At 36.0% G+C, this 16067-nt stretch overlaps 2 protein-coding genes across 2 annotated transcripts; one reads left to right on the top strand and one right to left on the bottom strand.

Annotated features, from left to right (window-relative positions):
* Nucleotides 1-2409: 2409 nt before the first annotated feature.
* On the top strand, nt 2410-4209 carry LOC127799108 (uncharacterized). Its single transcript, XM_052332842.1, has one exon. It carries the CDS (start codon nt 2410-2412, stop codon nt 4207-4209), a length of 1800 nt encoding a protein of 599 aa, XP_052188802.1.
* A 9930-nt stretch (nt 4210-14139) lies between these two features.
* LOC127800819 (cytosolic sulfotransferase 15-like) lies at nt 14140-15851 on the bottom strand. The gene is made up of 2 exons (XM_052335651.1): nt 14747-15851; nt 14140-14211 (listed from the first exon to the last, which is right to left on the bottom strand). Exon 1 carries the CDS (start codon nt 15783-15785, stop codon nt 14799-14801), a length of 987 nt encoding a protein of 328 aa, XP_052191611.1. The 5' UTR covers nt 15786-15851; the 3' UTR covers nt 14140-14211; nt 14747-14798.
* Nucleotides 15852-16067: the final 216 nt, after the last annotated feature.

Here is a 16067-nt window from a genome sequence, read left to right as displayed (position 1 = left end):
AGTACAAACATTGTGTTCGCGTGGTAAATACAAATGGCTCTTTTTGACAAGAGAATGACAAATGTATGTCAGGTGATATCAGTGCATATAATTAATTTGTTGTTTTGTGTTATTTTTATAGAATGATTGTAATATATTTTCCTGTAACTTGCTATTATTTGTATGTGTTTTTCAAATTTATTTATTTTTATTTTGCATGGATACATGTGCATTATAATATAAATATAATGTACCATCCATAGGTTGTTACTTATATGAAAAAATAATAGCAAAAAAAAAAAAAAAATGCATGAAGAAAGAAAGAAACAAAGAAGATAGTTTCATTTTGCACCAATGATAAAATATTTTCATTTTAGGAACAAAATGATAATGTTATATCAAAAGCTGCATTGGCCCAACGTGCAAGGCGAGAGCGTGAAAAAAATCATAAGTCATATTTTGAAATTCAACGCTTGCAACGAGAACAAGAGGGAATAGAAAAATGTGTTCAATTAGGACAACCTTCTTTAACACCAATTCGTCGCGATCGCACTTGCTTGGAGTTGGAAACAATAACTGAAGATTCTTATTCGGTACAAAAATGAACAATGGTTACCCATCAGTCTACAGGTTCGTTTTTTATACCAAGCACATCTTTGGCTCCACAAAGGAACTGGTAAACTACTGTGTATAATCTTGAAATACATATTTTTACTTATACCGTTTTGTTTTACAAATTTTTATTTATACACAAATATTCGTAGGTCTACTTCTATAAATCGATTTCTTCAAGAAGATCTATGTTCTGATGATGAATTAGAAGATATGCCTATAAGTACATCAATTGATGCTCGGGCACACAAAGATTCTTGTCGCCATTATCTTGGCAAAATGGATGTATTATGTCCTTATTGTTCAGCCTTACATTGGATGGATGAAAAATTGACAAAATCATCTGTGAAGCGTCCCTTATTTGGAACTTGCTGTTTGGAAGGAAAGATTAGGCTTCCTTTACTTATTACACCTCCTCCACCACTTCAGGTGTTGTATGATGGGAATAATGAGCAATCAAAATCCTTTCGAAGTTATACTCGAGTGTACAATGCGACTAATGCTTTTACGAGTCTTGGTGCTACATTGGATCCTAGAGTACTTAGTGGAAGGGGCCCTACATCATTCACAATTCATGGGGAATTGCGACATCGAACAGGATCGCTACAACCACAACTAGGGCAGGATGCGAGTTATTCTCAACTGTATATCTATGACCCTAATTCAGCTTTAGAAATTCGTAATCGTAGAAATCCTAACTTGAGAAGGGATGTTCTCAAAACTATTCAGGATAGTTTGTTGCAAGTCAATGCATTTGTAGATAAATTTCGCCAAGCTCATGCCATTTTACATCAATTGGACTCGGCAGGATACAATCTACCTGCTCATCTTCATTATAATTCAAGAACTGATCGACGTCGATATAACCTACCAACCGTAGATGAGATTGCGATTGTAATACCAGGTGATGGAACAAAGGCAAGTGGAATGAGAGATATTATCTTACATTTTCGAGGAAATAATGAGTTGATGCAAATTAATGAATGTCACCCAGCATACTTGCCATTACATTACGTTCTATTATTTCCATATGGTGAGCTTGGATGGGAACCTAAGTTGAAATTGTGGAATGTTCAGTATGATCGACCTTCAACTGATCGACTTACTCAAATGGATTTTTATAGTTATCATTTGTTTGAACGACCCACAGAGTATTCAACAATTTTGAGAGGTGGAAAACTATTTCAAGAGTTTTTGGTAGATGCTTGGGCTGCAACTGAGCAAAATCGATTGACATACTACAAGCTTAATCAAGAAAAACTTCGGGTTGAGCTTTACCAAGAGTTGTCAGATATGGATCCAGATTATGTGCGACCTGGTCAAATTGGACAAAGGTTTGTTTTGCCATCTTCATTTACTGGTGGTCCTAGACATATGTTTGAAATCTTTCAAGATTCAATGGCTATCACACGATACAACCAACACCCAGATATTTTTCTTACCATGACTGGAAATCCCAACTGGCCAGAAATTACTTCAGCGTTACTACCACTTCAAAAACCGATTGATCGTCCTGATTTAATTGCCCGTGTTTTTGAGTTGAAGAGAAAATATTTGATGAAGGTGATAGAAACAAACAAAGTGTTTGGGTATAAAGTTGCACATGTTTTTACAATTGAATTTAAAAAATGAGGCCTTCCTCATATGCATGCACTTTTATTTCTTAAAGGTCCAAACAAAATTCGGACATGTGCTCAAGTAGACAAATTAGTCTGTGCAGAATTTCCAGACCCAAAAGATGATCCTATGCTTTTTGAAACTATCAAATGTTGTATGATACATGGACCGTGTGGTGCTCGAAATCCGCAAGCACCATGTATGGAAAATGGTAGATGCACTAAGAGATACCCTCGAGTTTTCACAGAAACAACAGCTATGGATCAAGATGGATACCCTATCTATCGTCGTCGCAATAATGGTCAAGTACATACTGTGAGGGGGCAAAAAGTTGATAACAGGGATGTCGTACCATACAATGCATATCTTTCTAAACTTTTCAACTGTCATATAAATGTGGAAGTTTGTGCCGGGATGAGATGTGTCAAGTATATACATAAGTACATTTATAAGGGTTATGATCGTACAACAATGGTGTTAGGAATGATAAATGAGATTCAACAATATCTTGATGCAAGGTATATTGGACCTCCAGAAGCTGCTTGGCGAATATTTGGTCATCCTTTGCATGCAGAAATGCCAACAGTTGTACGATTGACACTTCATTTACCTGGAATGCATCGCGTTGTTTTTAACCCAGAAGAGTCATTAGAAACGATTCAATCCAGAGCTGGTCAACAAATGTCAACTCTTACTGGCTTTTTTGCATATTGTGCTAGCAGTGAAGAGGAATGTCCATTCACTTATCAAGAATTTCCACAACATTATGTTTGGCTCAAGTCGGAAAAGAGATGGAAATCAAGAGAAAGGGGATATGCAATTGGTAGAATGTACTTTGCTAGCCCTAATTGTGGTGAAAGATTTTATCTGCGTTTGTTATTAACCGTTGTCAAAGGACCAAAGTCGTTTCAGTCTTTACGCACGGTCGATAATGTTGTGCATGATACATTTAAATTAGCATGTGTTGCAATGGGGCTTTTAGAAGATGATGAAGAATGGATAAAATGCTTGAAAGAGGCTGCAGTTATGAAAACTGGATATCAATTGAGGAGATTGTTTAGTATTATTCTCACCCAGTGCTCTCCACTAAATCCATGTGCATTATGGAATCAATTCTCAACACATATGTGTGATGACCTTGCACATAAGATTCGTACATTATTTGTCATTTCTAACCCAACTGAGGCTCAAATTAAAGATTATGGTCTCTATCTTTTGAATCAAATGCTTCATGAATCAGGCAAAAGTTTAATTGACTTTCCACCCATGCCACAACCTACTGCAAATTGGAGTGCAGTAGTTGATAATCGATTGATATTCGAACATCAACAATTGCAGAGTGAGGCACAACAGACAGATCCACAAATTACTATTGATTGTCTCAACAATGGTCATCGGAATGCTTATAACACAATCACTTCTTCAATTTTTCAAAATAAAGGAACTATTTTCTTTCTGAATAGGGGTGCTGGAACAGGGAAAACATTTCTGTACAATACAATTGCATTAAAATGTCGCAACCTTGGGTATATCGTTGTTACTGTGGCTTCATCTGGAATTGCATCATTGTTACTGGTAGGAGGTCGCACTGCACATTCAACATTTTTCATTCCATTAGATGTCTTGGACAATTCGAATTGTGGGCTTAGCAAACAATCATTACAAGCTGAGTTATTTAGAGAAACAAAACTCATAATTTGGGATAAAGTTCCTATGCAACATAGACATTGTGTTGAGGCGGTTGATCGTACATTGAGGGATATTTGTGATAGTGAAAAGCCATTTGGGGGTATTACTGTTGTTCTTGGTGGAGACTTTCGACAAATCTTACCAGTTATACCCAAAGGAGTTCGTGAGCAAATTGTGAATGCATCATTAAGACACTCTGTTCTATGGAAACATATACATATCTTAACTTTGGATTTGAATATGCGCTTGAATCGTGAAGGCCATGAAAATGCTAATTTTGCAAATTTCTTCATGGAGGTAACACTACTTTAACTTTTTTGCTTATTATATAGATTATAATTTTAAATTAATAAATTGTGTTTACACTATTAATTTTTTATTGATTTCATTTTTTTTAGATTGGGACCAATCCTCAAGAAATCGTTAACCTCCCATCAACAATACACAAATGTCAAGATTTAAATGAATTACTCTCTACAGTTTACCCACAGTTGAATATGATAGAGACATCAACTCCAACATTTTTAACCGAACGCACAATTTTGTCTGCGCGTAATGATGATGTCAGTGAGATTAATACTATTGCGTTGAATATCTTTCCAGGGAGATTATGTACGTATCTTGCAGCAGATAAAATGTCTGAAGATAATGAAATTGATCCTACCATTACAAATAGATATCCTAATGAATATTTAAATTCATTAGATCCTCCTGGGCTTCCAATTTTTAAGTTAGAGTTGAAAGTGGGTTGTCCTATAATATTGTTGAGAAACATTGCACCGAAAGATGGACTATGTAATGGTACAAGATTGATGGTTACTAGGTGCGACACTCGCATAATTGAAGCTCAAATTTTAACTGGAGAAAAGTTTGGTAATTTGGCATTCATACCAAGGATATCTTTGACACCATCTTCTTCAGAAATGCCTTTTCAAATGACAAGACGTCAATTTCCAGTTCGATTGGCATATGCCTTAACCATTAATAAATCTCAAGGACAATCTGTTCAATTTGTTGGGGTTGATTTGCGCATGCCAGTTTTTAGCCATGGGCAATTATATGTGGCATTGTCCAGATGTACATCATTTGATCGTTTAAGTATTCTCCTCCCTAAAGATAGTTTGGATTCTACTACAAATATTGTTTATCCTGAAGTGTTGTTATAGTGTTCTACTATTGTAAATTAAATCACATGTTATCAAAAGGTAACCATGTACATTTATTTCTATTGATTATATAACTTTTTATATAATTTTAATCTAATAATAATTTGAAATATTGATTTTTGTAGGATTGGATCGAAAAATTTATGGAACTTAAAAGGAGAAATACGACTAGCTTGCTTCGATGGGGATGTAATAAGGTAATTTCAATCTGAAAGTATTTTGATATATGTATATTTTCAATAAATGTACTAATCTATATTTTTTTTGTTTCCACAAATTACTAGATTATTGTGCATATTCCTCATTGGGGATACATACAAGTTGGTACAAAGACTTTTTGGAAAGTAATGAGGAGAAAGTTTGGGCGAACACATATTTGAAGACATGTTATTGAAAGATCTTTTGTAAATCATACATATTTTGGAAAGATTTAACCCACTTTTTGTAAGGTTTTAACTCACTCTTTTGGTGTATGACAATATAATACTTATTTTTCTTATGTAGTTATAATTTGATGTCAGTAGTACAGAATTCAAGCTGAGTATCCACTTTTTAATCTTTTTTATTTCACTAAAGTCATGACATTAAAAATGATCAAACGATTTTTAATTTAATGTATACAGGGCAACACGAGTTTATATGTATCTAAGTTCAGTGTTTGATTATTTCGCGTTCAAATTTAATGTTTAATTTTTTTTAATTGCATCGTGCCTAAAGGCACGGGTTATTCCTAGTAAATAAATATGATACATTTGTACTATGACTACTAAATAACAATCAATAAATTTTATATTTTAATTTCTAAATGTAACAAATAATATAAATAATTAAACTAAAATTAAACTACACAAAATAACTAAAATTAAACTAACACAAAATAACTAACTTTAAGCAATTAAACTAAACTAAACTAACAACACAGAATAACACAAAATAACTAAAATTAAACTAACAAAAAATAACTAACTTTAAACAATTAAACTAAGCTAAACTAACAACACAAAATAACTAAAATTAAACTAACAAAAAATAACTAACTTTAAACAATTAAACTAAACTAAACTAACAATACAGAATAACACAAAATAACTAAACAACACAGAATAATTAAAATTAAACTAACATAAAATAACTATTAACTGAATAATAAAACTAATCTTAAATTAAATTACCTCCAAAAGATTGAAAAAACGATAGTAATGGCACAGAGGCGGCACCAGCGAGAGGCAGCAGCGAATGAAGAAAATAGCGCGGAGAGAGATGGGGGAAAAGAGAGAAATCGCAGAGGGAGATGGGAGAGAAGAGAGAAATTGTAAAGGGAGACGGGGAAAAAGAAAACAACGCGGAGGGAGATGGGGGAGAAGAGAGAAATTGCAAAGGGAGAAAGGGGAGAAGAAAACAACGCGGGGAGAAGAGAGGGAGGGCAGAATTTTAAAGTCATTGTTTAGTGACGGGGCTGTCAACCCCATCACAAATTTAGTGATAGGGTTAACAGCCCCATCACTAAATTTGTGACGGGGGCTTTAAAAAGTGAGTTTAGTGATGAGACTGTCAGCCCTGTCGGTAAACAGTGAATTTAGTGACGAGGATGTCAACCCCATCAAGAAATTTGTGACGGGGCTAACCCCGTCACTAAACAGCAAACTTAGTGACTGGGCTAACAGCTCCATCACTAAATCTTAAATTTTATATAAAACTAACCTTAAATTTTTTAGTGGCGGGTGTCTGTCACTAAATTCGTCACTAATTTGTGGCGGGTATGTTCCCATCACAAAATCCGTCACTAAATTTAAATTTTCTTATAGTAACATTGAGCCATGTCCCCGATGTGACAAGGTATACTTAGGGAGACAATGTTACCTAAGACATGTCCGTTGTTTTACGTGTGGGGAAAATAGACACAAGGAAAATGACTGAGCTAAGAATAAAGAGGCACCTCTGACCGGGAGTCGAATAAGGATCACATGTTTCACGTGCCAACAACCTGGTCATCACGCGAGCGAATGTCCAAAAAGACAGAAGGTAGAGCAATTGGGAAAAGCGAATGAGGCACAAAAACCTCACCCTGGACGAGTTTTCTATCTTTCAAAAGATGACAAAGAAATCTACCCAACAATAGGAAAAGGTATGCCGCGTTAAACTCAATTAAATGTTGTCAACTTTTGGTAATCATTGCATATGCATTAGCTTAGGGGTGAGTTGGGAGAATTAGGAGTTAGATGAAAAGTGTCCCGATGACACAATTAGAAATGATATCAAGTGTTATCAATTATTTTAGGATATGTGTAACTGTCTTTAAAGAGTTACAACGGGATATTCTGTAAAAAATGAAACATGTTTGGTAAGCATGAACCATGTAGAGATGTGAGTTAAAATAATCGCCAAGGATTAAGAATGATATACTTGGGACATTTCTATTGGGGGTCGTTATCAATAGCAGTGATTTAATTTATCATGGGAAAAATTTTGAGTACGAAATTTATTAAGAGGGGAGAATGTAATACCCGAGAAATTCTTAAGGATATTTTATGAAGAGTATAAGTGGAATTATCAAAAAACTGAGATCATAGGGTATATTAACACAATTTTAAGCCACCAAAGGGAGTACCCCGGATCTTAGATAGTTAAGGAAAATGTAATATTACCGACGAGTTATTCGAGACATGATTTTAGGTGTCTAAAAAAATTGAATCGGGAACAATTTTTAGTACAGCTAAGGATGGCTGAAAATTCGAATTGACATAAGAAACCTCTAAAATGACAACAGAGTGTTTTGAGGACTTAGATTTTGTACAAAGAACAACCCTTGAGCGATTTCGGGTTGAAAAGAAGGGAATTAGGGTCAAAACGATCAACTGGGCCAAAGTATAATTTATTAATTTTGCTGAGGGAGGTCAAAATGATAGTTTTTCAGAAATTTCGAGGGTGAAATGAAGAGTACAAAACTTGTGGGCCTTAATGGTAGTATTGGAAAGATCAGGGGTTCTATGGAAAGGGGCTAAAATGGCATTTGAAGAAACAAGGGGACTAAAGTGTAATAAATGAAAAGTCAGGTGTGAACACAGCCAAAAACGGCCGCCGCACTACCACCGCACGTGGAACCGTTTTCGACGATGAGAAAGCTGCAGTAGGGCTCGGGGGAGGTCGTATAAAACGTGGGGTTTCTTGTAGGCCAAGCCTTGGCCAAATGGTGGCTGGATTTTACTATAAAAAGGGGTCGAGGGTTTCAAATTTTTTACAACAAATTGGCCGAGCTTTGGAGTGTTTTTGAGGGATTTGTTAATGGGCTTTTGCTCCTTGGTGTGTGGGCATCGTTTCTGGAGAATTTGGAAGCATTTGGGGTATGTTTGGAGGCTGTTCAAGCATCACCGGAAAACATTAAGCGGATCGCCAAAGCTGGCTTGCAACTGCCTGTTTGGGGATTTTTCGGTGAGGTTTCGAGCAGCAAGTGGTACCAACTTGATCAACTAAGTGAGGGCTTCAAAGGGGTATGCTTGGTTTAGCCATCGGAGCAGTCCCCGATGGCCGAATTTGAGGAAGACGATCGACGCGTGACTACACGCGCCACCTTCCACGTGCAGACAAGCGCTGGGCGCTTGGGCCAGAGGTAAATCTAGAATTTTCTTTGTATATTTTTCTTGAATTATTTCAGGAATTATTTTGTTGAAAAATTTGGGAAAAAGTTTGAGCAGATAATTATTTTGGAATTATCGAGGTGAAAAGAAGGAGAAAAATAGAGAAAATTATGAAAAATTAAGGAAAAATAGATTTTGATGCTCCTTTAAATAAATATGATGTCTAGGGAGTATCGTGGCTTGAGGTTGAGTATAAGTATGGGTGTTTAAGGTGTGGCAGGCTATGCACGAGGATCGAGGCATTCCGAATACGTTTGAGATGAGTGTTCTACTTAGAAACTTGGTTTTAACTTATAAGTAGTTTACCCAAAACTTGATTTATCGTGGGTGTTTCTATCCTAAAAACTTGGTATTTGTTCTATCTAAATATGTTGTGATTTCATGCAAAATGGTTTTGTTACATGCGAAAGGTAACCGATGATGGTTGGTTTCATGAGGGAGGTTCGTCCTTAAATGTTTTGTATTTGTGCATTGTATTTTATAAAATGTTGTTTATATGATGCATTGAGTTGTGATTTGTGGCATTGTCATGCGTTTTGTGTTGTTCATATGGAATGTCAGCCTAAAATGTTGTCTGAACAATGTAGCCATAATTCTCCAAGAGTGTTGTCAGAACAATATATAAGGGTATTTTGTGCTGGTGTGCATGCCGGGATAGCCGCCTAGGTTTCCGTGCTAGACTATATGGTCAGAGAAGTTGCACTAGGACGACTAGGTGGTCCATATGGGATTTGAGTTAGGACTGGATAGTGGTTCCTTGACGCTTTTGAGTGGGAACGTAATCCCTGACGTAAATATGGTGAGTCGGGTTCCCAGTTGATGTGACTCTCTTAGGCCAGGAGTGGTAACAATTGTTCCCGAGATGTTGGGGAGATGCGTTGACCTTGCCCCTCTTAAGCTAGGACCGTGTTGTGTCAGTGTGTCGGTGTGGTGGCGTGGCCTTTAGAGAGATTGCTCTTTTCCCGTTGTAGGGTTAAGCGTTGTGTGGGATTCTCTTGGGTTAGGGCTTGCCAGGTTGTGTGGGTTTATTTCATGTCTTGCATTCATTCATGAAAACGTGTTTTTAAACTCTCACTTTAGATGATTCATCATCTAATATGGATTATGTCCCTGGAATATTCAAACGTTCTAAATGAAGGTAGTGGTGCGAAAGGAAAAATGATTGCCAAGAAATGACGGCAAATAGTGGATAGTTTATAGTATGTCGTTTTCAATTGTATTGTTTAATTTGATGACATCATGTAAAACATTGGTTCGGCTTTTTGATATGAATAAAGTGATTTCGGTTATGTTCTATTGAGGTTTCGATCTAGCTTTCGCATTTAAGGTGATTTACATATCTTAGTTTATTAATGATTCTAAGTTGATTTTATGAGAAGGTGTAACGGGATCTTCGGGGAACAGTTTTTGTGTTGAGTTTCTGTTGGAAAAAAATATATCCCCAGAATCTTACGTTACCTAATGCCCTGGGAGAGCGGCGTGTTACACGACCATTTCTCTCGTTCCAATCTTCTCTCTCTCTCCTCTTTGGCTTGTTTCGGCCATTTCCCTCTCTCTCCTATGCGTCCTGGAATTTAAATAGTTTATTAATGATTTTAAGTTGATATTTGTTTTTTTATTGTGTTTTGTGTGCATTCAGATGAGAAGGAGTTTGGATCTCATTTGCCAAGGAGAATTATGAGTTTGGGGTGTCGCAAAGGAGAGGGAGAATTAGGCCTATAAGAGTTTCACAAATTAGTGTTTAAATATTATTTTATAATTATTTTAGTTCATGTTGTGAATGTCGATATTTAATGTGATATTTAATTATGAGTATGTATTGCAGATGTAGTTGAATATTGAATTTGTGATTTTTTGAATATTGTGAAAGTTAAAATGAAATAATTGATTGAAATTTGAGTGTTAATAAATTGAATTGGTCTATATTTGTTTTGTGAATATTTGAAGTGAAATTATTAAGTTTATCTAAGAATTGAATGGCAAATAGTTTTTGTTAATTTTATTTGAATTTAGATATTTATTAATGTGTACATATATTTTTTAAATTTATATTAAATAAAATTAAAAAATATTAACTAAATTTAAACTATGTCAATCTTTTTAGATAATAAATTGAAGATTTTAAAATAAAAAGTTTTAATTTTAATTTTTAACTATATTTAGATACATATACAATACAATAAAAAAAATATATGTTTTACAATTTAAAATAAATTATATTCTTTAATTTTTATTTCAACTATTTAAATTAACAGGTAAATGAAGAGTAGTTTTACAAAATGTAGCATTAATAAGTTACAATAGAGCTATATTTTTTTACAAAATGGTATCTAAAAAGGTAAATCAACAGGTAAATGAAGAGTAATTTTTGCATGAACTTTCATACAAACTTTACCAAAAGTGATCTAGTTTCCAGTTAATGGGCAATTTTTGCATGAACTTCCAAACAAACTTTACCAAAAGTGATCCAGTTTCCAAGTTAATGGGCATATATATGACGATCAAGCAAATTTATTTGGTGTTCTATATATAATGTTTGGAAATGTTCCCTCAAAATCAAAGCATGCTGCACCACTAACGCTACTCAATAAAATTATACCAATTGAAGAGGAAGGTGTGGACAAATTCTGAGAGGAAGATATCAATAATGAAAATTCAACGGATATTATTTCTAAACTGTAAACTGATAGTGCAAAGTTACATATCAAGTTACCTTCTAAGTGATGGGAGATTATTTCTGGTGTTTTTAAACAATGTAGTGAGACTATCACGTTAAATCATACCCAACTATCATTTTTCTTTAGTTGTTTATTTTTCTGTCACTTATTAATGCTACAAGGCTAATTGCTTTAGGAGATGAAACTTGTCTGATTTTAATTAATTTAACAATACAAATGTCCACAAATAATAAACCTAATAATTTAACTTCAAATGTCCACAAAACAAATACAAATCAATTCAATTTTTTGACATTCAAATTTTAACAAATCTTTTCATTTTAACCTTCACAATATTCAAATAAAATCATATTTAATTTATTTTTAATATATTAAAATAAATAAATAAAACTGAAAAATCTAAAATTATCAAATGATACATTAAAATTTTATTTTAAAAAAATTAAAACATAACATAAAAATCAACAAAAAAAAATATACAACAAATCATTGCTCTCTTTTAACACCATCTTGTAATCTGTCTCCCTCAACATCGCCAGTGAATGAATTTCATTTGCTAGCCTTGACACATAAGCCCGGTTCTCTCTCTCATTCGCTATTGAGACCCAAACTTCCTTCTCAATATCTGCATGCACACACAACATAATATAAAAATAAATTATGATTTTTTACAACTCAAAACAAATCACATTATTTAATTTTCATTTCAACAACAAAATCATCTTCATCATTAATTACCATAAAAAAAACAACATAAGCAAACAATAAAAACTAAAGTACAAAAAAGGAAAAATATACAAATATATATTTACACGCAAAAACAGCCTATCGCCATCAGTGGTCGTCGGTGACCACTTTCGGTCGGAGATTCTCACGATCAGAACCTACTATTGGAAACACCAAGCCAAGGGAGTTAATATACACAAAAGTAGGCTAGATTTAATGATTGGATTTTTGCAGATCTAATTTTTAATTTTTGGCCACAAGTAAAAAATGCACTACCAGCCTCCACTGACCACTGTGGCCGATGGTTTTCGGCAATCAAAGGCAACAACTCAACACCCAAAGATCCATTAACCAACATACCCAAAAATCAGCAAGATCCAACGGCCGAATATCCGTAAATCTAAGTTTAAAGTTTTGGTCAAACCCAAATAACGCGTATATATGTATATATGATGGATGTGTGCTGAAAATCATTATGGATAGGTTTAAAAGATTTACCTCCTTGTAGATCGGAGCTAATGGAGACATGCAACGCATGGAAGAAATGGAGAGATAGAGGGTCAGAACGAGCCCAAGGGATGCCAGAGATAAAGTCACATGGGCGAAAGATCGAGAGAGAGACAACCAAACTCTAGAGGCTCAGTCGCATGAGCGGGATACGACAAGCTTGATGGTCAAAACGAGAGGAAGGGTCGCACGACCAGAACAATAGAGAGAGAAAGAGAGGAAAGGTCGCATGAGAGAGAAATAGAGAGAGGGAGAAGAGAGTGAGAGATTGAGAGGAAGGCTCGTGCGGGTCTCTAGTATGAGAAAGAGAGAGAGAGAGAGGAAGTCTAGCTGAGGTCAGTTTTGTAATTGCACACTATGGGTAGATTGATAATTTACTTGTGGTTGACATTGAGAACTATGAAGCATGGAAATGGCTCAAAGGTGCTGTTTTTGCATTTCCGAATCATTTCCCTTTTTTGAAAATGCGAAGATGGCTTGAAACAATTTTCGGGCCATTTCTATAAATTGCAAAACATTTCGGGGCAGTTCCATAATTTACAGAAAAATATGAGAAATGTGTTTTTCCCAATGGAAAGGTGTTTCCAGTGACCACGGTCGCCTGCAACGAGGAAGACAATGGTCACCGATAGGTAAGGCGATGGTGAGGTGAGATATGGAGTGTGCGACGACAGTCGGCGGTAAAGTGAGAGATGGAGTGTACAGTAGCGGTCAACGACGAGGGTGAGAAGCGAGCGACGGTGGCGAAGACACATTGACTATGAGAAAGGTGAGATCGAAGGCGAGGGTGAGGGTAAGAGACTTGTCGATGGCGAGAGAAACGAGCGATGGTGGCAGAGACGCATGGACTGTGAGAAATGCGAGATTGAAGGCGAGGGTGAAAGGCAACAGACTTGTCGATGGCGAGAGAGGCAACAATGATTGCAGAGACGCGTTGATTGTGAGATAAGCGAGATCGAGGGCGAGGGCAAGAGACATATCGACGGCGAGAAAAGTGGCTACGGTGGCAGAGACGGAGGAAGTAGCGGCAGTCGGCCATTGATAGCGAGCGGCGAGACAGGTTGGCGGCGTGGGTCTCTCTCAAGGCAAAGAGTGAACACTATGTAATTTAGGGTTTGCAAAATTAAACTTAATATTATTTATAGTATATAAATTATAAATTAATTTCACATACACCCCTATATTTTTTAAAATTAAAGTTTATCCCGCTTTTTCGTTTTCTAAATTTTTCGAAAATACCGTTTCCTCGTTTTCGTTTCGTATCGGAAACGTTTCCTGTTTCTGTGCAACATAGATTAAGAATAACTGAATAGCATTACTCTTCTTTTCTTATCTCTAGTCGTGTAAGGAATCATATAATCAGACTAAATTTGATGGATGAAATCTATTCCATAATTAAAACTTTAATTTTAAATGTAATTGCATTCTTCAATTCCATAATTTAAATAACACCATTCCAGACATGAGAATTGGGAAAAATCTTACAGGAAGAGACTGCCAAATTCTTGAGCAAAGCACACTCAAAGAACATGTAGAAACTTCGGTAATGACCATATATATATATATATGTGTATGAAATTCAACTAAGCATTTCACTAATGCCTATTAACGATACATCACAGGTCAGTAGCAAGTATGAGAACCAAAGGAGAAATAAGGAATCCCAAAAATCTTGGAGTGATAAGGTTGTGAGTTCTCAAATTAATTTCAAAATCAGTGGAGAGAGTTTGAGTGGTCAAGAAGATTTGGAGTCAGCAAATTCAAACCAAAAGATAGTTCAACAAGATAAGAAGATACCACATGGATCAACAACACAATTGGTTGAATCAAATTCAAAATCAGATTGAAGCAATCCAACAAGATGAGCAGATATTGCTCAATTCAAAATCAACTTACAGCAATTAAATAAGATAGGTTTTATTGACTTATTCAAAGCTGTTAATCAAATGAGATAGCTTCTGCTGTTAGCTATCTTCTGCTGGTAGTTGTTATTTGATAAGTTATAGTTGTTTAGTTTGCTAGTCTATAAATTAGTATCAATGTGTAGCAAGTGCTCACGGTGATTGATGTAGTTTTCTGTTACAGAAATACAGAATTCTTTATTTTATTCTTTTACTTGCTCAATTTTTCTCTATGCCCACAAACAGAAGCCATCTTATTTGATTGTAAATACAAGGAATTAAATATTATTAGGACGTTTTGAAGGTTAAACCAAAACCCTCAAACTTGTCGTGCATGAGCTTCTTCAGGGTCTCGGCCATGGACGGAGAAAGATAATTGGACCAATCTCCAACCTTTGCTTTCCTGAAATATTGTTTGTTATCGAAGAGGCTTTGATCATCAATTTTGCCACTCTTGTTCACTTCCAAATCTTTCAAATTCTCAAAGCTACACAGCCTGGATATCTGTTCAGGCATCCCGTCCCTTTCTTCCTCCGTTGAAAATGGAACCCCCAAGAACTCGGCCAGCTTCTTAACGTAAAACACATCATCTTCCTTCAGGTCTTCGTACTTCAAGAACAGAACTTGGCCGGGGTTCTCTTGGCTGGCCTTCCAATATCCCAACATATGATCCCAGAAAGGGCCAAAAGGGGTAATCCCAGAAATACAGTACTTTTTGGACCACTCATCCAGTGAGATGGAGTAGTGATTCTTGGACTGTAGACTGGATGCAAAGTGCCAGTTGGAGATGAACTGGTCCAAGGGATTTCTGCATATATAGACAAGCTTGCATTTGGAATTAGTTTTGATGGAGGCAGGCAGTGCAGAGTAAGGCAAGTGAGTGGAAAGAATTCTTGGGCTGGGAATGTCTTGGAGATTAACGAGAGGAGGCTTTCTGTAGATGTGGAACTCAAGGGAAGGAACAAGAGCGTGGGGGTTAGCTGAGAGCAGCGGGCTCTCTATGAGCGGATGCTTGCTTCTGTTGGCTACGGCAAAGATGAGGGCTTTCAACCAGGTGGTGCCGCATTTTGGGAAGGAAGCTAAGATCGTATCAGTTTCATGTGCCTGGAAATGCTGTTGACAGGAAACAACGCTCTCAAGGATTCTCTCAAGACACCAGAAACCTTGATAGAACAGAAGATCGAATCCGTTACAATTCTTTTCTTTGGGAAGGCTTCCAAATAACCTTTCTTCTACGGTGGGGTTCTGGTTCTGGATGTCCTCTGACTTTGCCATAGCTGGGCAGACTGACGCGTGGGAGAGAAAGATGATTGCACAGCTGTGCGAGGATGGATTCTAATTAACTAGGAAATATATAAGGTAGTGGCTAGGGCTGGTAAAAGCACTCCATGATAGGTGCTGGAGCCCAAGTTGCCTGGGTACCACTAGGTTTCTTTTTTGCTGGCACCCGAGTGTCAGTCTTAATAATTTGAATAGGGTTTCAAGCACCTTTTTGATTAGAATTAGAATTTCCACTGGCCCACAAGAAGGATGGTGGAGGATGGTCCAATTAAAATA

This window comes from Diospyros lotus, chromosome 4 (genome assembly GCF_014633365.1).
Source record: "Diospyros lotus cultivar Yz01 chromosome 4, ASM1463336v1, whole genome shotgun sequence".
NCBI classification, from domain to species: domain Eukaryota; kingdom Viridiplantae; phylum Streptophyta; class Magnoliopsida; order Ericales; family Ebenaceae; genus Diospyros; species Diospyros lotus.
Note: the sequence above shows the minus strand (reverse complement) of the source record. Positions and strands in the feature narration are given on the sequence as shown.